This window comes from Stegostoma tigrinum, chromosome 25, assembly GCF_030684315.1.
Source record: "Stegostoma tigrinum isolate sSteTig4 chromosome 25, sSteTig4.hap1, whole genome shotgun sequence".
Taxonomy (NCBI): domain Eukaryota; kingdom Metazoa; phylum Chordata; class Chondrichthyes; order Orectolobiformes; family Stegostomatidae; genus Stegostoma; species Stegostoma tigrinum.
Genome location: NC_081378.1, coordinates 26093277 through 26119294, shown reverse-complemented (window position 1 = coordinate 26119294; position 26018 = coordinate 26093277). Strand labels below are relative to the sequence as shown.

Sequence of the window (26018 nt, the reverse complement as noted above, 5' to 3'; positions counted from 1 at the left end):
CATTTGACTCTGAAGCTAACCACAAGACTGTTGCTCTGTCTTTGCAATGATGTAATATCCAGATTTCTCCTGCTTGGTGCACATTAAGTTCCTGTAATTATTCCAGTGTATTCTGGTTCCTGGATATTTCAGGTCATTCTCCTTTAAAAGAATTTGGTTCGCATAATATGTCATTGAACTACTCAGAAATATCCCAGAGTACTCACATAATTTGTTATTTGATGTGTAGTCCCTAGTGTTATGTTGGGAAAAGCCTTGCAGATTTGTGATGTGATGTGTAAAAACAATTCTTAAGTTATGACAAGAACTAATAATTTCAAGGGGCTACATGCAAAATAGTTACACGTTGAAGTTAAAAAACAGTTATCTAAATGGCAACATGGACGTTCATTTACTGCCTAAACATACAATACACAACCTCTGTTCTTGGAAATTTAACTGCAAATTTTTTTTTCCTATTTTTATTGGTGAATGCTAAATTTTCATCAGAATGGTCCTAAAAATCACAAGATTTATTTGTTCCTTTATCTATGTTTAAATCCAAATTGTGGGCCAATCTTGGTATGAAATGTCACTGATTATGCAAGAGACCTCAGTCTGTCAGTGTATGGTGGAAAATTCATTTGAATTTAATTTTCCATTTTCTTATCTTGTGTTTATTTTCTGTTCTATCACACTCGTTCCAACTGAGACAGGAAATATCAAGTTATTTAATTACTCTTGGCCTTTCAGCACAGCCCAGTTTTAGATTATAAGCAGAACTTCAAAACAGAATCCATGCAGTGTGAAAGACAAAAATGACATTTTTATTTAGTTAAGGTTGGCTACTAGACCTAGTGAGATACTTTAAAAATAAAACGTTTATGGCAGTTAATGTTAAGAAACCTGAGTGTCAGCCACCATGGGGGTCAAACTGTGTTAAGCAGACATGGTGCACCGCAGTAGGAAGAGGATGAGTAATGAAGCTGACATTGCACTTCCAACTGAGTAGACTGGAACTAAAATGCTTTATGACTTCTACAAGCTTAAGGTAGTAATTATCATTGACTTTCTCAAGGCTGAGAATCTGGAATCTTGAAAAAGTTCCGGCATTATTTGGTGCATGTGCATATGTACATGAAATTGGCACCAGCTTGCTAGAACACCAAACAAAAACAGAAAATAAACAAAACAGGAGAATTGATTGTCAACATTTAAAAAAGACAATGCCCATAATATTGCCTAAGCGCCGGAATAATAATTAGTATTTTGGAGCATGTCGTGATGGAAGTTGTGCAATTTATATATATTTTAATATCATTTATTTCAGAGTATTGCTTTTGTGGCATATATGTTTTTGTCTTTGTGTATGAGGTGGTTTAATAATCGATTTGTCCATGTTTTTGGAGTATTTAAAAACCACTATAAAAGAGCGACTTCCTGGAGTGATATTGGGCATTTGTTTACGTTAGATTAGAGATTGAAATCTGCTCTTATAGGAAAATACCATATCTTGGAAAGCTTTTAGTTATAGTTCTTTTTAGCTGCATTTTCTTTTGCATAATAAACGTCTGTTTTCTTGTTAAAATCAGTTGTGCTGCATTGTGTATTTGTGCTTCACTGAAAGAGCACCTTTTTACATTAAAATAAATATATTTTATCAAGTTAGATTTCAGTCTGGGATCTGGCTTGTTTAATTAGAACATAAACTGAATGAGAAGTCACATGACACCAGGTAACAGTCCAACACATCTATTTGAAATCATAAGCTTTTGGAGTGCTGGTCTTTCATCAGGTGAAATGACAAAGGAGTAGTGCTCCAAAATCTTGTGATTTCAAATAGACCTGGTGTTGTGTGACTTCTGACTTGTCCACCCCAATCCAACACTGACACCTCCGCATCATAGAATAAACTGAGATTATAGCAATATGCATTTCACCTTATAATTAGCTTCCCCTCAGAAAACATGATGAGAGGTTATCAAGTGGCGAACCTTTACTCAAAGTCACTGCACAAATGTACCTCAATGAAACAGCAAACTGAAAAAAAGATATTGAATAGAATAAAATATTGTTTTCTTTTCCATTCAAAACAAGAGGCTGATTTTATGACTGGTTAGAAATTGCCCCCATGCATCACAGGCATGAACCAATTTAGGAAAAAATGTTTTGCTGTAAAGGAAGTTTGATCCAATAATTGGTTGGGTCATATTTTAGTTTTTCCACAGTTTTCTAGCTGGCATTAAGGCACTTCCACCGCCCAGTAATAGGTCATACATTTGTTTTCGGTTCCTGGAAGAAATTGTTTTTGATAATTAGAAGTGAAGCAGATTCTGACTCCTCTATATCTCCCAGCAGCAGCTGTCCAACTGCCAACAAAAGATTAGATTCTATTTGCACTTCTAAAAATCATTCCCATGGATCCAAGGGATGAGAAATACCTTAGACTCCACATGTTCCTCTACTGCACCACTACATTCTTGCCAGCACCACACTATCATTAATCCACCACTTTTACTACCAGTCCCAACTCACACAGGCTTGTTTTCAGACCATTGAGGGAAAAGCAACCTGAAATCCATTCGTATCAGAAGGGTCAAGTTGCTGGTGAGGTACAACAAATAACCTACTCAAGTAATGGAAAAAGGCCCAGAAACAGGAAAGAATTTGTATCCCTCGCATTCTATACTTGTGGTCTATCTGAAGCTCAATGTAACTGATTGCACATTAGACATGTTTTAACAATGAACCCCCCTCATTGTGGCTTTTCATTTCACAGGATCAAATATTCACTATAGAGTCAAAGAATGAGTCTGGAAAGGGCCGTTGCTCATTTAACCCTCAGGTTAACACAGTGTCCTTTATGATCAGTGAGTAGAATGCACTAAACGAAACCACTTATTCTATTCTTAAAATGTAATAATATTGAAATATTGTTTTAATAATATATCTGTGATTCATATAACATTTTCTGCCTAGATGAAGAATTATTTTCAGGAATGTATATAGACTTCATGGGCACTGACGCAGCAATATTCCGCAGTGTGACAAAAAGAAATAGCATACGAACGGACCAGCACAACTCCAAGTGGCTGAGTGGTACGTGCATCTACTTGATTAGGTTATGATACATTTAGTCAATTAAGTAGCTTAGTTTAGCTGTACCTAGCTCCATCTGTGCAACTAACAACAAGGTATATTTCTTGCAAGGATTTTCTCCCCACTGGATTGAACTTAATGTCCCTTCTAGTTGTTTAAATTTGTATTTCTTGAACTTTGTGGGCTATGACTGGAACTAAGAAATCTATGTAAGATATGTCCTCACTTCAAAAGTATTGTGTAATGCTGGGAAAGTTTTACTCAGAGGGTGTGTCAAATTCATTCATTTTTGAGTGTGAAATCAGCCTGTAATTTGCATACATGTTATCAAGTATAGTTAAATAACTTATGAATTTAATGATGTTCTTGGGTGGTAATAATATTACCAATTTTGTATGCTTAGATTATATGAACTATCATTTTTATATATAAAACATTGTTATAATGTTACATCATAAGTATAACTTCTCTGGGTCGGCAAGTTGTAAGTTTAAGCCCATTGCAGACAGCAAGCATGCAGCACAAGCTGACTCAATTCTTTTGTTACATTTTCTCAAGAATTTTTCGGTGTATACTGTATAGAATTGCATAGAACACAATTACATAGAATATGCAACACAGGAAAAGAACAGGCAGTTTGGCCCAAAATGATCCATGACTGTGTCTGTGCTCCAGCAGAACCACCTCCGATATCACTTCTTACAGCATCTGCATATCCTTCTATTTGTTTCTCCCATTTATGTATCTAGCTTCTCCTCAGATTCATGCACATTCTTCCAACTTTCCTAACCTTGCAGATGTGGTGATGTTTGCATTACAATGTCACCAAAGGTTTTGAACTATCTATCAGATTTCTGAATTTTGATTTGAATATGAACTGTCTTTAACATTGACTCAAAATGTTCCTGTTGGGTTCACTGCTGGATTCCTTTCCCTCTGGTAGAGCCTGTGTTTGTGGATGCTCAGATCATTCCTGATGGCACAGATCCAAATGATGCAAAATTGTACTTTTTCCTTCGGGAGAAGGTGACTGATGATAATGGTAACACCAAGCAGATTCTCTCCAGGATTGCCAGAATATGTCCTGTAAGTAAATCTTTTGACCAGGGATTCCAACTGGGCATGATTTCTGAAGTATGTATTTCACCTGCTGTAATGATGTTGAGTAGATGAAGCTTGGCTTGTTTTACAAAACTGATATTTTGAAGCAGATTTTATTTTACAATCAGGAAAAATACCTCACTCACTGTGTGACTGGCAGTGTGAATTTAGAGAGGCACAATTTCTGCCAATCCCATTTCTTGACCCAAAATCTACTTGTTTTCTTAGGATTAGAATGATTTAAATAATGACCGCAAGCAAAATTTCAAGGAGCCCAGGCCAATTGCCTTGGATCAAGAGATAAATAGTTTTTCGATGAATTAGCCAGGAGTGCTGCAGTGCTGAAAATGTGTTTTTTTTGTTTTAAATGCCCTGCTATGCCTAACTTTACATGATCACTCTGTACTCACAATGGTGGTCCTTCCATTTTTAATTCCATCACGAGCCTGCTGCAAACACTGATGTGAGTGATCATTATGACCAGTCCCAGGGCAAGGGTCTGAAATCTGTCATGATTCCATGAAGGTGAGAGATTCTGCATTGATTTGGCAGATGAATAGATAGATGTTTTTGAGAGTCTTGGTTCTATAGTTAGGAGTTTGTCCAGTTTCTTCCACATCACAGCTTTGGTGTCTAGATTTGTATTTAGCTATCAGAGAGGAAGGGACTTTATGTATTTTTGACTGAATGTACAAGGGTGTCAGTAGAAATTCTCAACTGTGCAAATGTGGCCGAGCTATAAGGTAAAGTCTCCATAGTCTAACCAGACCATAGGGTTGCTCTCTTATTCAAGATAGATGGCTGATGGTACTTTAGTCTGAGGGACACATGCCACACATAGGGCAAGAGCTTGAGAAGGAGAGTCCTTTGTGGTAACTTCAGCCAGTGGACAATTTGAACATACACTGTTGGCATCATTCTGCATTACAAGCCAGCTGTCCAGCCAACTGATCCAATCAACTGATCCAACCAAGCCCCTATTTGGTCAAGGGCAGGGGGTGGTAATGCCTTCATTGAAGCAGTTTAGTGATGAAGAAACCCTGGATCAGATCAGGTTGTTTTCGTTTGAGCAGAGGGGTCTGAGGGTGGACCTGATAGAGGTGTATTAGATTCTGAGGGGCATGAATAGGGTGGATAGGGAATAGCTGTTCCCCTTAATTGAAGGGTCAATAATGAGGGGGCATAACAGTAAGGTGAAGTGTAGGGGGGTTTAGATGGAATTTGAGGAAAGATTTTTTTTCACCCAGAGGCTGGTAAGAATCTGAGTGTACTGCCCAGGAAGGTAATTGAGGCAGGAAATCTAACAAACTTTAAGAAGTACAACGTAACAAAGTGTGAAGCTGGATGAACATAGCAGGCCAAGCAGCATCTCAGGAGCACAAAAGCTGACGTTTCGGGCCTAGACCCTTCATCAGAGGTATATGGATGAGCTTGAAGGGTCATAACATTTAAGGTTAACAGCCATGTGCTAGGATATGGGATTAGAACATGAATTTCTTTGGGGGTGGGGTCGGGGGGTGTAAATCAGCAACACTACCCCTCCTCCTTCAATAATCTGTGTAGCCACGAGAGATCGCAATTTGGAATTCCGTCTGCTCCTCTGGAGCGTTGTCTGAAATTCCTTTGATGCACTTTAGGTAAAACTCTCCATGCAGTTTTTAGGTGGCCATTCTGTTTCAGTTTGGAGACATTTTATGGTTTATGTGTCTTCCTTTTGAAAAAAGCACTTTGTCAATATATCCGTAATTAATTTAGGGTTAAGATCCATTCTCAAAACACAACCCTAGTGCATTAAGTTGCTAAAAGGTCAATGAGTAAAATATGACACATCTCTGCTGCTTGTTTCTGTTTTGATATACCTTCCCATGTATAAACAGGTTAATGTAATCCTTGCACCAATTCTGGTTTAAAATTATGCAAAGGAGCATTCAGCATTAATGAGACAGCAGAATAACTTCCAGAAAGAGACAACAAGGTGTAGAGCTGGATGAAACACAGCAGGCCAAGCAGCATCAGAGGAGCAGGAAGGCTGACGTTTTGGGCCTAAACCCTTTTTCAGAAAAAGGGTCCAGATCCGAAACGTCAGCTTTCCTGCTCCTCTGATGCTGCTTGGCCTGCTGTGTTTCATCCAGCTCTACACCTTGTTGTCTCTGATTCTCCAGCATCTGCTGTTCCTACTGTCCCAGAATAACTTTCAGTTGCTTTTTCTATCATACCCATTCATGTTACAGTAGTGACGAAGAGGGAAGTTCAACTCTGTTCAGTTTGAATAGCTGGAATCCAAACCACAAATGTGTTTGTCAAATTTAGCTCATTCATATTCCATGGCCTTTCCATGATAATGCATACTGACGGGACTAAGTAGAGTAGACAGGAGAAACTTCTCATTGATTGAAGGGCAAGAACTATAGGATAGCGATTTGAAGTGAACAACAAAAGAATCAAAATTGACATGAGGAAAATCCTTTTATACAGAGAGTGGTTAGGATTTGGATTGTCCTGCCTAACAGTGCATTGAAGGTAGATTCAGTCATGGCTTTCAAAAATTAATTCGATAAATGTCTAAAGTCAAAAAGTTACAATGTTACAGGAAAAGGCAAAGACATGGGATATGCTGAGTTTCTTTTGCCATGTACCAGCATGGACAAAACAGGCTGAATGGCCTCCTTCTAAGCTGTAGCCATTCCATAATGCGATGATTCATGTTCTCTCTGATTGTGAGGCATAAGTGATCAGGGCAGTAACTGTGCCTTTTCTTATCAATTATGAAATGCACAAAGTACAGAGCTGTACCAGGTACTGTATTACATTTGTTAACTGAGTGTTTAGAAAAAACTGTGAACCTTATATTTATAGAGCAATTAGTGTAACATCATAGTAATTAGACTTCGTATGAAATCAATTTCAACATCTATCAAAAGAGTAGTCATTGTAAGGCTTAGCCAGTATGAATGTAGAAGAGAATATGTCAAATGTCAGTCATTCATGAGAATTTATTAAAACTCACTAAGCCAGTGAATGAGAACTATTCAATGAAAATAATTTACAACAATTTGAGAAGCCATTTGATAAAGTTCTGCATATAAAACTTTAAAAGAAATTGAGGTTGCATGAAATTAATGGCAAATTGAAAGTTGATCAGCTGATAGAAAACAAAATGCTGTGTTAAGTGATAAGAAATTTTGTCCAGGAACTGTGAGTAATGGAGTTCTGCAGAATTCCTTTGCAACTCTCATGTATGCATTATTCTTAAACAATTTGGGACTGAGCAATATACAGCACTATAACATAAAATATGTGGTATGGAAAATATATGGTAATAATATTGTGTATAATATTGAAACATAGAAACAGGAGCAGGCCATTAGGCCTATAAGTCTGCTCAACAAGAACATATCTAATCATCCAATTCAATACCCTGTTCCCACTTTAGCTCCATACCCTTTTGATCCCTTTGGCTGTTATAATTATTATGATCTCCTCCTTAGAAACGTTCAATGTATTGACATCAACCAATTTCTTGTGGAAGAGAATTCCACAGCCTCACCACTCTCTGGATGAAGAAATTTCTCCTCATCTCAATACTAAATGGCCTACCTCACATCCGACGACTGGTTCTGGACTCAGCATGCCTCAGGAACATCCTTCCTGCATTTACCTTGTCTAGTCCTGTTAGAATTTTATAGGTGTCAATGAGACCCCTCATTCTTTTAAACTCCAGTGAAGATAGTCCTAACCAATCCAGTACTACTTCGCATGTCAGTCCTGCCATCCCAGTGTAAATCTTCATTGCATTCCTTCCAATGACAGAACAGCCTTCCTCAGACAAGGAGACTAAAACTACACACAGTATAGAAAAATCATGCTGAACTATCACATGACAAAAAGAGGACAGGTAGATAAAATTCATAAAATCCGCACCAATTCTGCAGTTGGTTTGAAGAACGACATTTGATTTTAGTGAAGACAGATCTAAAGTAATCCATTATCAGATGCTGTCTGACCTGCTGTGCTTTTCCCGCCTCATACCTATAGGCTTCCAGTACCTGCAGACCTTATTGTCTCTCCATGTCTTAAAGCAATTCATCTTGGAACAGGAAACAGCCGATATACATACTAAAAGACCAATCTTTCATTTTGTATAAAAGCATGGTCCATGTAAATTCAAACAACACACATGATTGTAGCAACATCAGAACTGAACGCCATCAATCTTATGACAATTGTGCACACAAACAAGAATCTACCTCGGCAAAAGTGAAAAAAAAATTAGTTTGGTGTAATTATTGGTCATTCACTGACATTTTCTTATCTATACGAACCTGGTGTAAGCACAATTAATCAAATAATAAGAGAAAATGCTGAAAGTAGTCAGTACCTCTAGCAATATCTGTGAAAAGAGTAGTTTTAGGCCAATGACCATTCATTAGAATGCTATCTGTTAATTCTATTTCCCTTGCCATATATCGTGCTGGACCTGCTGAATAGTCCAGCATTTTTTGTGTTAATTGAGATTTCCAGCATCTGCAAGTTTTTGCTTTCAAGTTAAATTTATTTAAATATTATTTACGTCCTGAGCACTTTTAACTGAAGAACATATCATCCAAGCTTTGAAACTCTTGACTCACTTCGATCAGAGATAGAATGAGTCCTGTTGACATTGCTTGCAGGATCAAAAATTGGGAACATGGGTTCTGCTGCTTTGATTTTGTTGACATTACAAGCTAACATCTGTATCTGTGATTGACAACGTGATGACCAAATAATCAGTTTTTGCAATGTTTGCCAAGGGGTAGATGTTGTTGAGGGCACTGGGGGTAATTCTCCTGCTCTTTTTTGAGTAGTGCCACCTTGAGCAGACAGATGGGACCTCAGTTTAACATGTCCTCCAAACAAAAGCATCGCTGACAATGCAGCACGCCACTCTGCACTATGCTGAAGTGAGTTTTGTACTCAAGTGTACGCATGGGACTTTCACTCAAAAAACATTCCCTTCAACAGCTACCAACTGAGCCAGTTCTGACAAAACTGACTTGGTTATACGGCGTCAAATAAAGTGGGTATAGATATAGATTGCAAAAATTAGGCACACCATGATATGCAGAGAAGGAAGCTGTTGGCATTTGCAGACTAATCTCTTTTGAGGATTAGGGATTATTTGTGAGGAAAGTTCCTATGAGATCAGATTAATAGGAAGAAACTGTTGCAAGATAAAGACTTGAAGGACCAAATCATTTTTTGTCTCCTCTTCTGTTGCCACAGTGCATTCTTCTTTAAATATTAAGTTGGATTCACAAATCATAACAAAAAATTACCTCAAGAAGGCAGCTGAAATCCAAAGCTTTGGTGCCCAGAATTTCCATGTTAATTGATAGTTATGGGCTTGTATTCATAGTTTTCTTTACAAGAAAGATTGAGTCCGAGTATATATCATTAAATAAAGAAGAGTATTTGCAAAAGAATGTATGGAAGATCAGTTTTCAAAGTTTGTGTGAGGAAACCACACAAAGTCAGCTCACTTCTCCAATAACTGCAGTGGTTTGGCACTTCTGCAACATAAACAACGTGAAGCTATTGTAAAAACATCGTCCCTGCTTTAACTCTGTGTGATGTGGCTGGGGTTGGAATGAGTTAAAATCAGGCCTTTTAGTGCTATGTTAAATGTGGATTTTTTTGCTTGTCCAGAGGAGTTGTATGACCTTCAAATAGCGCCAAGAAGAAAAAAAAAAATGAGTTGGAAGCCTCTGAAGGCACATATTTTAATGAGGATTTGTTGTTTGAAAAAAATTCCACCAGGCAGTCTTGGACAAAACCCAGAGATCCCCAAGGAGCCTCATAGACTGATGGTCCTTTCGTTTAAGTTCAGAACGTTATGTGCATGCAAAATACCTTATGACCATCTAAGGCATCATAAAGGGGTTTATATGCCACAAAATATGAGTTTGCAAAACCAACAGAGAAAATGAGAAAACAGAAGAATTTATTACATTCCAAAAGCTCAACCAATCTCTTGCTAATCGGCAGAGGCAGGTGAAAAATAAACCAAAGAAAGCAAGATGTCATAAAATCAATAATTAAAATGTAAGTTTCAATTTTTTAACATTGTGGGGTTGAAGATAATTAACATCATTAGTGCAAGTAGACTGTTAGCTAATCACCAAATCATTTTTTTCACCACGCCCAATTGTCCTGACCATGGACATAAAATGAGTTTCTCAAAAGGACACATTAAAATTGCAAATATAGCCAGAAACCATTCTGATAATTACATTGTATTAATTTTAATCTTTATAATTATGAACTTAAAGTCTTCAATGCGGTTCAAAGCCATTATCATAGAATATTGGAGAAACATGGAGGTCAGCTTCCATTTAAATGTTGAGAACATTCAGTTCTACTTCTCAGCACCTCTCTGAACCTTTCCACTGGGTCTGGGTTGTTAACTGATTATCCTTGGGGTGAATCTTTCCACATTTTGGGTAAGTGTCATTTTCGCTATGTTTTGGGCTGGGGTGCTCTCTGTGAGTCCTAGCAAATTATCTTGTGCTGTCAGCTCACATTCTCCTCATTATCTACTTATCGTGCTGTTGTGGTAACCCCCTCATCACATGCCAGCCTGATTCTGCCATTTGACTTAGCTGAAAATATTGGGCGCTGCTGAGATATGCTGTCTCAGGTACCATATTTAAAAGGCTGTTGCTCTCCCGGTCAACTCCTGGCAGTGTGGAGCTGCTCTGCGCAGTTTCCACTATTTGCTCAGGACACAACAGGCATAGGGAAACTGGTGCTTTGCTTTGTGGGACAGGGACCTGGAGGTGTGGGTGGACAGGATAGTACAGATTAGGGATGTCCTCTTCTCTCAGGATCGGCAGAGGAGGCCACAACACCACCACACTGATTTGAGGTCACCACTTGTGTCAATGAAGTCTCCAAGGTTCAAATAAATATTCAGCAGTGTCAGGAAGAAGATCAGTCGCTTTCTGCACTCCACGAGATTAGATGCCACCTGTTTCTCTCTGCTACCTCAGTCTAACTCTGCCAAGTACCCATCTCTCACTAAAGTTCATGCTCGAGCACTATCAGTCACTATTACTTGCAGCATCTTCCCTCACTCAACCTCACCCGAATAACCCTGCACACTCTATATGTTACTTGCTCTCTCACTCAGGACACTCTCCACTTTTCCCCAACTGTACAAGCAATGCCAGCCACTTTCTCCCTGCTCAATCCTTTTCATAACAGGTGGTAACAGCCCATAATAGAGCTGAAAATGTCAGGATGGAAACTGTGGACATACTTAAACCTCCATGTTCCAACAATCAAGCGAGTAGCATCATCCATTGTTGTGCTGCTCTCCCATGGCCCCCACTGTAATTTTATTGTTAACATGCCACAACTTCCAACTGTTGGTCATGGCACTTTCTCTCGTCAGCCTCCTGCAGGCACTAGCACGATGTTCGCAATAGCCAAAAGTCAGGGATTTGCCCCACAAGACCTTACCCCAAGGAAAAGAGCATTCTTCTTCGATCAGCTGCAGAGACATGGCAGTGAAGTGCTCACCAGCAGGCACTCCCAACTCTAATCTGGAAGGCTACCCACAGAGAGTCCAATGTCTGAGCTGCTGTGAGTGCAGGAGACAGCGTGGCCAGGGTTTCAGTGGAGGCATCACACCCCAGGCCGCTGGCACTGTCAGAGAGCAGGTACCAGCTCAGGACCAGGCAGGAGAGGAATCCACAATGTCAGCAGTCAGGGGCTTCATCAACATCGATCAGCAGATATTGGAGCAGCAGGCAGGTTTGTCAGGGGCATTGGGCAACGTTTGCAGATCAGCAGCAATGTGGTTGGAATCTTGTTGCCCAGATTACGAGTTGCTATGGACAGCCAAGTCCATGTTTCAGAGCCTGCTGGATAGATTAGATTAGATTTCCTACAGTGCGGAAACAGGCCCTTCGGCCCAACAAGTCCACACCGCCCCCTTGAAGCGCCCCTCCCAGACCCATCCCCCTATAATGCACACACCCCTGAACACTATGGGCAATTTAGTATGGCCAATCCACCTAGACTGTAAGTCTTTGGACTGTGGGAGGAAACTGGAGCACCCAGAGGAAACCCACGCAGACACGGGGAGAATGTGCAAACTCCACACAAACAGTCACCTGAGGCTGGAATTGAACCTGGGTCCCTGGTGCTGTGAGGCTGCAGTGCTAACCACTGAGCCACCGTGCCACCCCATGCAGATGGGCAGATGTTCACCCCATTACTCTAGCCATCCATGCACGGAACTAATGGCAAAGCACTAGAGGAGGGGAGTGTGTGTGTGTGTGTGTGTGTGTGTGTGGATCCCTCTCTAACCACAACTACAACATTGAAGGTACAGAGTCCGACCATTCATAGCACTACACTGTTTACAATGGTCCAAAGTGTGAAGTGAGTACTCCTGCGTCATATATAGGCAATGGGTAATTATCAGGTGTTTGATGCTTCCACAACTAGGTCACATCTTCCTCGATCAGCAAAAATTACTCTTGCATCATGGACATTCATGTGACTTACTTGTTATCTTGCATGATGTGGTTAGGAAGGCTTGATGCAAGGATTTGATCTGCACCCATACACACAGTCAGTAAATCCCTAACGTTCACACAATATGTATGCGTCTCTGGTGTATTTCAATTTCAGTGAATGGGTGACTGTGTAATGCCGTGCCCTTTGAGGAGACTCCTATTACTTGAAATTGAAACACTGTCCCTCACAAAATGAAGCACTGAAGTGCTCTCTCTGACTGTCATTGCAGCCAGCTACATCTCCGTGGTACACTTGTTATTTATAGTATGATGGACAGTAACAGCACTTGCTTCACCAGCATTCTCAGGGTCACAGGGTCCACTTTAGTGTCTTGGTGAATTCCCCAAGATAAACACCCACTTTCCAGTAGCCCTTCCCATTAACCACATTGGCGTTGCATTTCTCCAAGTCCCCACCCAACTTGTCTATCTAAGCCTTCAGCTATCCTCTTTACACACCCAGCCCCAGGTGTCTCACGTAAACATGGCAGAGCTGATAGCACACCGAGCCCCATGAAAACTAGTCTGCTGTTTATGGTAAATACCCCCAGCCCCACATGACCTATTTCTCTCCCATGCTCTATCATCCCCTCCCCTTATTTATTGAGACACCCATCTTCAATATTGCTGTCCCTTCTACACCCCAGCATTCTGACTTCAATCCCCAAACTTTTATTCCCCAGCCTTGCCACCATAGCCGTGGTCCTTTGACTGATGACTGCTGTCAAACACAACCTGTTTGCACAAAGTGTTTGGACAAGGCATTGCTGAAGTGTTATGTGGCTTTAAGGTGAAGCTGAGGGGGTAAAGTGCTAAAATGCAAGGCAAGGCAAGCTGGGGATGTTGTCAGATTCCAGATAAGAAAATGAGAAAGCAAGCAACTCTGAGATGTAACCTCTACTAAGCTGGTTGTCTGTCCCTGCACACAAAGTATTTTACAGCAACATTCTAATGAGAGCTTCTGGACAACTCAAGATGCATGTATAATGTGATAAAGATTACCATAAATGGTTCAGAGACATACCATGATTTTGTGGAGAGGCAGACACTGCTTGAGGATACGGGATGTGCAACTGCTGCCCATTGAAAGTGCTGTGTGATGTTGATGGCATTTGTCAAAGATGGGGGTCTAGAGGAGCAAATCGCAAGCAGGTATCACCAAATTCCCACTCCAGTTTTCATGTGGAGAATTCTCAGCATCTAGTTTCCATTTTGTGGCTGACAAACGCAACAGTGCATATTAATTAAGTGAGATTCAGTCATAATGAGGGTGATAATGAGCAATATTCCGTATTTCTAGACCTCTCTCTGTTCCCTCTTGTGAAATTGGAAGGGTTAATAGAAGACTATCTGCAAACCAAGGCAATGACATGCTTGATAGGAATTTCTAAATACTAAAGCCAATCTAAAAGAGTACAAATGTTCTACACTACAACTTAAAGTGATCACACACAATTTTAAAATATTGACAAACAGATGTTTGAAGTATTTTTAAAACCACCAGAATCCTATTTAGCCAATGTGGTTTTGATGTTGTTCTAACAATGTTATAACTGTGAGTCATAGGCCATGGAACAAGTGTAAAATCTATTTTTCCTCTCACAAATGTTTTGGTGGCTTCCTTCAGTTTGCATTTGCTATAAATTTCCTTTACTGATCTAGAATGACATAGGAGGTCAACGCAGTCTTGTCAACAAATGGACAACATTCCTAAAGGCACGACTGGTGTGTTCAGTGATAGATGATGATGGCACTGAAACTCACTTTGATGAATTGCGTAAGTGAAACATATCATAACTCTATTTTATGTATTATGTGCTTTATTATTAAATGTTTAATAATGGGAATGTTAGAACATCCCTTTTTGTAGGTATTCCTCAAAAATATTACATTGCCTTGTTACAAGAGTCAAATATTTCTTACATAATGCACTGTCTGGTGGTATTATAACTACTGTTAGGAAGAAAGCACTCCAACAAGTGTTTTAGATCCTTGTTAATTCTGCTTCATTAATATTGAAGCTAATATCCTGCATCTCTGTTCCTCATTTTTCTCTAACAGCAAGGTGATATTTTTAACCTTGCGCTGGACATGCAGCACAACCTTCAAAAGCCCACTAGTTGCTGCAGAGTGCTTTGTCCATTCCACTGAATAGACATTCCCATGTTGCTACCACATTGCTTTGCACTCTCTCTACCGGCAATATGGTGCAATGATCAGTTTGCACAGCACTCCTCAGTCTTTGCTCACATCCATATTGCAAGCAGGTATCTTGGACCTGTTGATCCATATTAGGGACAGAAATTCCTCCATCTCTAGATCTCAAAACCTGCGCGACTTGCAGTCACACACCTTGCTCCTGACCTTCTGACCGACTCGAACATTTAATTTAACCTGAGGGTTGTGACTGCCTCTTAGCAAAGTTATCCAGGTAATCCTCCACTTCCCTGGCACTCTTCGATGTTTGCAACTCAGACTCAATGCTAGTTCAGTGTTCATTGGTGAAGTTTAAATATCGGAACAGAACTGGGTGTTTCCTAAGCAGTTGTTGTCCTTTTATATTTTGTGATACGACAGCTGGAGCTAACAAAACTTAAGATAATAGATAAAAGCCATTGTAGTCCATCTGCAAGTTTACAAAGTTCAAGAAAATCTGTAGTTTATTACTCAATTGCTTTTTTTGATAAAAACATGCCTATTCTCTTTAGAATTTGCTAAAAGTATCTGCAATCAACATTTCATTTGACAGCTGTCCCATACTTTCACTGTCTTCTGTGTGAAAACACAAATTCTAAACTTTTCAGTCATCGTCTTCTGATTGGATGCAAGCCAACCAAAGGAAATGTCCGCCTTGTCATACCATTCAAAATATTTGTACACTTCAATCAAGTCACCCCTCATCCTTCTAAACTCAAGCGAAACAAGCCTAGCCTGTCCAACCTATCCACATAGGACAACCCATTCATCCCAGGGGTACCAATCTAGTAAACCTCTTCTGAAACCATCTCCATCTCCTGAACTGCCTCCAACTTTCCTAAAATAAGGAGCTCAAAACTGTGCACAGTATCCGAGATATGGTCTCACCAGTGCCTTGCATAACCAAAGCATAATATAACTTTTATGTTCATTCCTCTTATCGTAAAGGATAGCATTCATTAGCCTTCTTAATTACTTGCTGTACTTGTGTACTAATGTTTATAATTCATGCAGTAGGACACCAAGATCCTTCAACTCTGGGCCAGTTAGCTCAGTTGACTGGACAGCTGGCTTGTGATGTAGAGTAAAGGTAACAGCATGGGTTCAATTCTCTCGCTGGCTGAGATTACCATGAAGGGCCCTATTTCCCAACCTCTCCACTCACCTCAGGTTAAATCAACATCAGTCGTCTCTCTGCAATGAAAGAGCAGCCACATAACCCAGAAAGGCCATGGCGACTTACACCTTCGAGATCCTGAGTTGTCCTCCATTTATGTAGTACTCTCTTTTAATTCTTAAAATGAACGCTTTTACATTTTCCCACATTGTACTCCATCTGCCAGATTTTTGTCCACTCAACCTATGTATATCTATCTGTAATCTCCTTATGTCTTCCTGAGAACGTAGTTTCTTGCCTGGTTTGCCTTCATCTGTAAATTTGACTACCACCTTTTGCTCACCTCATCTAAATCATCAATGTGAACTGAAAAATGCTGAATGCCCAGCAGAAACCCTTGTGGGACCCCATTCATTACATTCTGCCAATCAGACTATTGTATACTTTCTGTGTTGTCCAAGCCAGTCAATTTTCAAACTAGGTTAGTATGTTTTCCCAGACACAATGAACTTCCACTTTTTCACAATATCATTGATGTGGCCCCTTGTCAGTTCAGTTCCTATGGCAGGAATTTCTCAGCAAGTTTCAGGATGATGCTGTCAGATTCAAACAGATAGGGGGTGCCGAAACCCACAATATGTAGGGAGCAACAACATATCCATGATTTTACCCAAATTTGCCATTTATAGGCCAGCAGGTAGGTAGCTGTCTTAATTAAAACACAAGACAATCAGCTGTCAGAGCTGGAGGGCCAATTGTGTTGTCATGGGATTAACATTACAAACATGTATAACGAGGTCAGGGCCACATGCTTCAGCAGAGAATGCTGGAAGGAAATGGATGTCTAATCTAGTGGGAAGCGCATGTGTGCATAGAGCAAGCTTTAAATCGAGTTTTTGCAGAAAGTGCCAGGGTCCAGCTGCATTGTTTTAGAAGATCAAACAGACTAGGACTCCAAACAACATATAGGTGACCCTCCAGCATGGAAAAAGCAACAGGATGTTTTCCATGGTAAGTCACAGAAAAGATGCCCCAAAGTGGCCACTTTATGTCCAAGCTCTTAGACCTAAAGGTCTGAACAGCCAAGCCGCAGGGCAGCATGTGTCCACATCTGAAGCCAGACAAACAATGAAGGCTGTCACCCTTTCTCCAATACCTATCTGGAGTTGAAGGCCAGCCAAGGACCAATCCAACATACAAATGTTTCATGGTTAGAAATCTTGCTAACTTACATTTTACATTTCTATTTTGAAAGGCTGTTAAATTTTGATGCTGACAATTATTAAATGAAGAAAAATCCTTCTATTACTGTCAAAATCAGGGCAACAAATCTGTTTTTATTTTCTGTACAAATGTAAAGATTTTCACCTTTGGTAAAATTGACTGTAGCCCTGTGAGTTTAATAACAGATGCCTTGTGTTTTATATAGAAACAATCCACCTATTCAGATCCTTTCCTTCCACTTCAGTCAGAAGATTTATCATTTTTGAACTCTATAGAATCCCTGGTGGGAATGTTTTCAGAATCAACAAATGACTAATAATCGCATTTTTTTTCTCTCAGAGGATGTATTTTTATTAGAAACAGAATATCCCAAAAGTCTCCTTGTCTATGGTCTGTTCACCTCTTCAAGGTAATGCTGAATTCAAAGTCTTTAGTCTCACTTTTTTTTTGCTTTTATTTTATCCTGAAGGAGCTTTTATTGCATTTTCATTTAAAAGCAATTATATCATGGTGTTAAACATATTAAAGTGATCACTTGCAAAACATTTTTACTACAAGGCAATTTATGTGTCTGCAGCTAACGAGAACAAAAAACTTTTTTTTTCTAAATGAAAATTAGTTGTCTTTTGAAATGCTTTTTTTGATGTTGAACAAAACAGAAAAGAGTCATTTGCGGTGTTAGCCAAATCTCAATCATGTTCTTTATTCATGAATGAATGTGATCTTTCAATAAATATTTGCATTTATGCTCTATTCGGTTATGAATGGTGCTGGGCAATTCAATAACTAACAGAGGGAGAAGGCTTCATAAATATCCCCACCCTTAATGATGTAGAATCCAGCACATTAGTGTAAAAGACAAGGCTAAAGCATTCACAGTCATCTTCAGCCAAAGTGCTGAGTGAATAATAAGTCTTGGTCTGAGGTTCCCAGCATCATAGATGCTAGTCTTCAGCTGATTCGATTCATTTCATGTGATGTTGAAAAATGTCTGAAAGCATTGGATGCTGCAAAGGCAATGGGCTCGAAAAGCATCTCTGCTGTATTATTGAAAACATGCTCTAGAACTGTAGCACCCCAACTTACACTGCTGCACTATGGCTGCAACATTGGCATCTACCTGGCAATGCAGAAAATAGCCCAGATAGATCCCACGTGAAGCAGGACAAATGCAGTCTGAACAATTATTCTCAATCAGCATACTCTTGAACATCAACAAACTGATGGGAGGTGTTGCTAACAGTATATCACAAAACATTTACTCGTGAAAAACTACTCTCAAGTGCTCAGTTTGGGTTCCCAACAGGCCCACTCAACTTTTGGCTTCATTATAGCCTTGGTCTAAATGTGGACAAAAGAGCTGACTTCGAGAGGTGAGGAAAGAGAGAACTGTCCTTTGACAATAAAATGTGAGGCTGGATGAACACAGCAGGCCCAGCAGCATCTCAGGAGCACAAAAGCTGACGTTTCGGGCCTAGACGCTTCATCAGAGAGGGGGATGGGGTGAGGGTTCTGGAATAAATAGGGAGAGAGGGGGAGGCGGACCGAAGAGGGAGAGAAAAGAAGATAGGTGGAGAGGAGGGGAGGTAGGGAGGGGATAGGTCAGTCCAGGTAAGACGGACAGGTCAAGGAGGTGGGATGAGGTTAGTAGCTAGGAGATGGAGGTGCGGCTTGGGGTGGGAGGAAGGGATGGGTGAGAGGAAGAACAGGTTAGGGAGGCAGAGACAGGTTGGACTGGTTTTGGGATGCAGTGGGTAGAGGGGAAGAGCTGGGCTGGTTGTGTGGTGCAGTTGGGGGAGGGGACGAACTGGGCTGGTTTTGGGATGCGGTGGGGGAAGGGGAGATTTTGAAGCTGGTGAAGTCCACATTGATACCATTGGGCTGCAGGGTTCCCAAGCGGAATATGAGTTGCTGTTCCTGCAATCATTGTGGCACTGCAGGAGGCCCATGATGAACATGTCATCTAAAGAATGGGAGGGGGAGTGGAAATGGTTTGCGACTGGGAGGTGCAGTTGTTTATTGCGAACCGAGCGGAGGTGTTCTGCAAAGCGGTCCCCAAGCCTCCGCTTGGTTTCCCCAATGTAGAGGAAGCCACACCGGGTACAGTGGATGCAGTATACCACATTGGCAGATGTGCAGGTGAACCTCTGCTTAATGTGGAAAGTCATCTTGGGGCCTGGGATAGGGGTGAGGGAGGAGGTGTGGGGGCAAGTGTAGCATTTCCTGCGGTTGCAGGGGAAGGTGCCGGGTGTGGTGGGGTTGGAGGGCAGTGTGGAGCGAACAAGGGAGTCACGGAGAGAGTGGTCTCTCCGGAAAGCAGACAAGGGTGGGGATGGAAAAATGTCTTGGGTGGTGGGGTCGGATTGTAGATGGCGGAAGTGTCGGAGGATGATGCGTTCTCACACACCACCCCACCAACCTCCGGATACAACGCATCATCCTCCGACACTTCTGCCATCTACAATCCGTTGAAATGATTTATATATTGATATTCATCCTGTTTAGCTGCATGATGCATGCTATCCTTAGCAGTTAAATCCTGGAGTGAGACTGGAGTCATGGTTTCTAGCTCAAGGATGGAATGTTATCCACTGTGGCACAAGACCACCCAAGAATAATTGGGATTGGGGCAACAAATTGCCATTACTACTTACGTTTGATGGATGACAGTCAAGAAATGATCTCAGCCTTGTAGAATGAGGTTGTTACATTATTGGCATTGATTATTAATTAATGTTCCAAGAATAATATTAGAGTACAGGGTAATACCCCTTTTATTCCACTGTCCCATATATCAAAAGATAACATAACCAATGAATGTATTCATTTCTGATAAGTTCAGAGAAAACCTCATTCTTATTTGAATAGTGTAATTTTTGTCTTTTGTTTCTCATTTTCTTTGTAAAGTTTACCTTTTTGTTTATATGATTTTAATATTTGGTGGTATTCTTTGTCTCTACCGATTATGTGGTACTGAATAAATAATTTGAAAATTCCCTTTTCTTATAATATTCATCACCCATTAACTCTGCATTTCTTTTTCTTCCCATAGCTCAATATTTGAAGGTTCAGCTGTGTGTGTTTATAATATGCTTGATATTCACACTGTGTTCAATGGACCATTTGCTCATAAGGAAGGACCAAATCATCAATATGTCCCATACCAAGGCAGGATCCCATACCCAAGGCCTGGCACAGTAAGTAATAGAGATCTCAACTACAAAGAGCTGGCTTGCATAAAAACACATTGCATTTTAGAGGTTACTTATCCATACGTTGAATTAAGCAGCAAATGACCTCAGCAATTTGTAAAGATTTTATTGTAATTCCACAATATAATAGAAACATCAATATCCACCTTTTCTTCAGTATGCCTGCCCAGTTCAGAAAAAGACACCCACTGGGGAAGAACTCAGCCCTTAAATATGAAAATCCAAAGAATTGAACCCATTCTCAGTACTAGAGCTGAAATGTTGGGGCCTTAAAGGGATCTACATTTGTAACTCTGACATGAATCACTGAGTCACAAACCGTATCCTTGAAGATATAGATGATGAAGCATCCAGGCCTGAAACGTCAGCTTTTGTGCTCCTGAGATGCTGCTTGGCCTGCTGTGTTCATCCAGCTCCAAACTTTGTTATCTTGGATTCTCCAGCGTCTGCAGTTCCCATTATCCTTGAAGATATAACCTAGACTGGCATTTTTGCGCAATATACTGGCTGAGTGAAATGCCTAAAATGTTGAATCCTTTCACTTTTATCTTGTATTTCCTGATTTTAAAAAAGAATAATGATTGGATTATTATAGAAACTGAAATAATGCTAAAATTTATTTAAAAGCAAAATATTAGCAGTTTGGCATTTTCCCAGATATAGGATCAGATTTACATAGAACAGTACAGCACGGTACAGGCCCTTCGGCCCACGATGTTGTGCCGATATTTTACCCTAATCCTAAGGTCTATCTAACCTCCACCCCTACCTTATACTATCATCCGTATGCCTATCTAATAGCCACTTAAATGCCCCTAATGAGGCTGACTCCACTATCCTCTCCGGCAATCCATTCCACACCCCTACCGCTCTCTGAGTAAAGAACCTACCCTTGACGTCTTTCCTATATCTACCTCCAATCACTTTAAAACTATGCCCCCTCGTAATAGCTACCTCCACCCTGGGAAAAAGTCTCTGGCTATCCATTCTATCTATACCTCTGATCATTTTGTTCTCCTCTATCAAGTCACCTCTCATCCTTTGTCGTTCTAAAGAGAAAAGCCCTAGCTCTCTCAACCTTTCCTAGTACGACCTTCCCTGCATTCCAGGCACCATCCTGGTAAACCTTCTCTGCACCTTTTCCAACACCTCCACATCTTTCCTGTAATGAAGTGACCAGAACTGGACACAATACTCCAGATGTGGCCGAACCAGGTTTTTGTATAGCTGGAGCATAACTTCACAGCTCTTGAACTCAATCTCTCTATTAATGAAAGCTAACACATCATACACCTTCTGAACAACTTTATCCATCTGGATGGCAGCTTTCAGGGAACTGTGAACATGAACCCTGAGATTCCTCTGCTTCTCTACTTTGCCAAGAATCCTTCCGTGAACCCTGTATTCTGCTTTCAAATTTGACCTTCCAAAATGAATCACCTCACACTTTTCAGGGTTAAACTCCATCTGCCACTTCTCAGCCCAGCTCTGCATCTTATCAATGTTCCTTGGTAACCTAGAACAGCCCTCTGCACTGTCCACAACGTGACCCACCTTCATATCGTTCATGAACTTGCTAATCTACCCTTCCACTCCTTTATCCAAAGCATTTACAAAAATCACAAATAGAAGAGTACCCAGGACAAATCCTTGTGGCACACCACTCATAACTGAGCACCATGCTGAATATTTCCCGTCCACTACAACCCTTTGTCTGTTAAGGGTCAGCTAATTCTGAATCCAATCTGCCACATTTCCCCATCCCATGCTTCCTTACCTTCTGTATGAACCTACCATGAACCTTATCAAATGCCTTACTTAAATCCATGTATACCACATCCACTGCTCTACCCTCATCCACGGGTTTGGTCAAAACACGCTTTTTGGTACCAGTGAGAATGTTGAAAAGTTAGTATACTCTTTAAAAACTGGTTACTCTTCATTCAACAAGGTTTAACCAACTTCAAGAGCTTTTAAAGCGGACTAACAGCATAAGCCTGGAAGTCCTCACCAACTCTTATCGATTTCATTCATTGTGGTCTGGAGAGACCTGGCACGAACCTGCTAGAGAATCTTAAAATCACTGGAAGCAACTTCTGGTCTTCCACACTATTCACACATAGGGTTATAAGACTGCTTCACCTGCCAATAAGATTATAACTGATCTTGGTTGTGGCGTTTTATTTTCATTTAATCCTTAAGACTTTTGTCTGTCTCACTCAGCCTTGAATAAATTTAAAGACCCATCCTTGGCTACCTTTTGGAAAATAGAATTTCATAGAATGATCCTTTAAAGACTGTTGCAAATCTCTGTCTTAAAAGGAAGACGTCTTATTTTTAAAGAATATTCCCTGGTTTTAGGCTCCCCTACAAGAGGCAACATGCACCAAGCATCTACCCTATTCTACCTCCCCAAGATATCATATGTTTCAATAAGATAACAACCCATTATTCTAAACTCCTATGGGCATAGGCCTTTACTCATTGGGTCGTAGAGTTATACAACACAAAAACAGACCACTAGACCTAACCCATCCACGCTGACCAGACCTCTCAATCTGACCGAGTCTCATTTACCAGGATTTGGGCCTGATCCCTCTAAACCCTTCCTATTCATATAATCATCAAGATGCCTTTTAAATGTTATAATTGTCCCAGCCTCCACCACTTCCTCTGGCAGCTTGTTCCATACACGCATCACTCTCTGCTTGGAAGTTAGCCCTCAGGTCCCTTTTAAATCATTCCCCCTCACCTTAAATCTATGCCGTCTAGTTTTAGACTCCCCTACCTTTGTTAAAAAAGAACCTTGGCTATTCACCCTCTCCATGGCTGTCATGATTTTATAAACCTCTTTAAGGCTACCCCTCAGCCTCTGATACTCCAGGGAAAATAGCCCCAGCCTATTCAGCCTCTCCCTGTAGCTCACATCCTCTAACCCTGGCAACATCCTTGTAAATGTTCTTGTTCCCTTGTTCCCTTTCCTATACAAGGGAGACCAGAACTGAACACCATTTGCTAAAAGTGGCCTCACCAATGGCCCGTACAACCACAACATGATGTCCGAACTCCTGTACTCAATGCTCTAACCAATGAAATGTTCAAACTTCCTTCTTGCATAAGCTCTCAATTTTAGGATTGAGTCAAGTGAACCTTCTGTGAACTGCTTCTAACACATTTTTTTCAAATTATGACAGCAAAACTATGCATTTTGTTCCAGATGTGGTCTCATGAATGCTCTCTACAACTGCAGCAAAACTGCACTACTTTTAGACTCCACACACAGTCTCCAGAGATTGCTGTCAGGTTTGGTAGAGTAGTGGAGATGAATGGTGATAGTTTCATTGTCAGAAACTCTGTAAAGTCCAAGCTTTGGTTTTCTCACTCGGTGTTGTTGAGCAGGTCAAAGCTAAAATGGCATGCATTGCCTTGTACACAAAGTTTTCAGAAGCCCAAACATAATATTCTCAATTTATTTACAACTAAATAGATGCATGAGCATCTTTTTACTTTCAACTTTAAATCAGTGCTTGATGCTCAACTGTAATAATATCAGCAAGTTCAAAATTCATTCAAGTCCTTGCTGAATAATGCTCTTGACGTAAGAAAGGATGTGTTAAGAACTGAATATTAGCTCTGAAAATATTATCTGTTCAAAAAGCTGAAACTACTTTGGCTATTGTTAATAATAACGTGTTTAAAATAGTTCAACAATAGGCTTTTTAAACCCTACTGAAGCATGCGGATTAAACATATACATGATTTTTTTTCAATTATCCCTGACTCGAATAACAATTAATAGATTCAGGTTTGATAAGTAATTGACATACTCCGAATCAGGTAGAGTCAAAGTATTGTTACATAATCCTTTCCTTCAGCTGGTCTGTGAATGTGCACTCCTAAATGTGTATTCATTAACATAGCTAACGGAAATGCTGCCATCCAATATCTAAATATTGCTAAAGGTATTTTTTTTGTTGAACAAACAGAAATATATGTCAGGTTTTCCTCTACCCCACAAATACCTTCCTTGCTAAGTCTGTATGAACTAGTGTTGAAAAAAATCACATTAAATTCTTCTGTGCTAGAAGTAATCACTAACTATAAACTCCATAGAAATGATTCAAACAAACTTCATCTAAAGATCCAACAGATTTGAATATTTTAAAATTAAAATATCTAATTTTAGCCTGAACTGCATCAGATCTTTGTCCCAGAGACTTTTAAAAAAAAAATTACTACTTAACTCACTGCATTGCCCTATTTCCATGAGTTTTAATTTTGTTGGATACACACACTTAACAGTTTCAGTTATGATTATGTTTTAATGAAAGGCATTGAAAGTCAGTATCACCCCATCTTTCAGCATTAGAGAACAGAAAGAAAATATTTCAGTCATCGCACAATGATGTTTAAATCCCATAAAGTGGGGGCTCTTAACATCTGTCGCCAATAGGATAAAGAAAAGTGCTTCACTGTTTCCTACTTCCGGCTTGTCGTCATAGCAAGTACTGAAATAACTATACTACCCAGCTGTTCTACACTCTTCCATCTAAAAATATTTCAAATTCCTGGACAAATAATTTAAATGTCTCTGTTTTTTTAAAATCTGGATTGTTAGGGAAATTTTATCAGGTGACCCATTGTTGCGTTTAGAGAATAAATTGTAAACTCTTATTCATTTTTGACAGAACAAATATTTATAAGTTACTACTTAAAATACCTGGTTCACTTGTAGAGGTGGGATTTAATGAAAGTATATGTGAATCCTTTACACAATGATGCAAGTAGGACTCAGTTGTCATGTGATAGGATTCTGCTAAAAGGTTGGAACTGCAGTGTCTCCAGAGCAGTGAGCTCTGCCTTATCACCATATTTATAGTTAATAACTGTTATTTAAAATAAACCTTGAAGTTTGGTTTGACCTTCCATGAAGAATAGAACAACCCATACTAAAACAGATTGCAGCAAACACAAATTACCAGACATAATATCAGTCTACATAAATAAAAAAAACGCAAGAATCAAATCATTTAATTTTAAATCCAAGTCTGAGACAAGTTGAAAAAAAATTATTGGCGCTTAATGAAGCAGATTATTTTTTATCCGCTTTGTATTACATTTTATTTTTCATCTTTAATTGTAGTGCCCCGGAGGAGCCTTTACACCAAACATATTGTCAACGAAGGATTTCCCAGATGAAGTGGTTACGTTCATCCGAAGCCACCCCATGATGTATAATGTGATTTATCCAATCAATAAACACCCTCTGATTGTAAGGATTAATGCGGATTACAAGTACACCAAAATTGTAGTTGACCAAGTGAAGGCTGCAGATGGAAGATACCATGTTCTCTTCCTTGGCACAGGTAAAATGTCAAAGTCAAGTGTTAAAGCCACTGAAGTTATATTTCTTGATAGTTTTAGTTGTGGCTCTGTTGCTAGTACTCTTCCCTCTGACTTTAAAAAAAATTGTAGGTTCAAGTCTCACCCCAACATATGCAGTAAAACAAAAATGTAGGCTGACAG

General features: G+C 40.0%; 1 protein-coding gene across 4 annotated transcripts in view; it reads left to right on the top strand.

Annotated features, from left to right (window-relative positions):
- Positions 1-26018, top strand: part of sema3c (sema domain, immunoglobulin domain (Ig), short basic domain, secreted, (semaphorin) 3C) — a 163334-nt gene that overhangs the window by 95799 nt on the left and 41517 nt on the right. For all 4 annotated transcript variants that reach the window (XM_048554274.2, XM_059654603.1, XM_048554273.2 and 1 more), the window contains 7 exons: positions 2759-2849; positions 2959-3078; positions 4022-4164; positions 14406-14520; positions 17620-17689; positions 20333-20477; positions 25636-25858. In XM_048554274.2, the coding sequence (XP_048410231.1) occupies positions 2759-2849; positions 2959-3078; positions 4022-4164; positions 14406-14520; positions 17620-17689; positions 20333-20477; positions 25636-25858 (907 nt within the window). The remainder of the gene's footprint in view (positions 1-2758; positions 2850-2958; positions 3079-4021; positions 4165-14405; positions 14521-17619; positions 17690-20332; positions 20478-25635; positions 25859-26018) is intronic.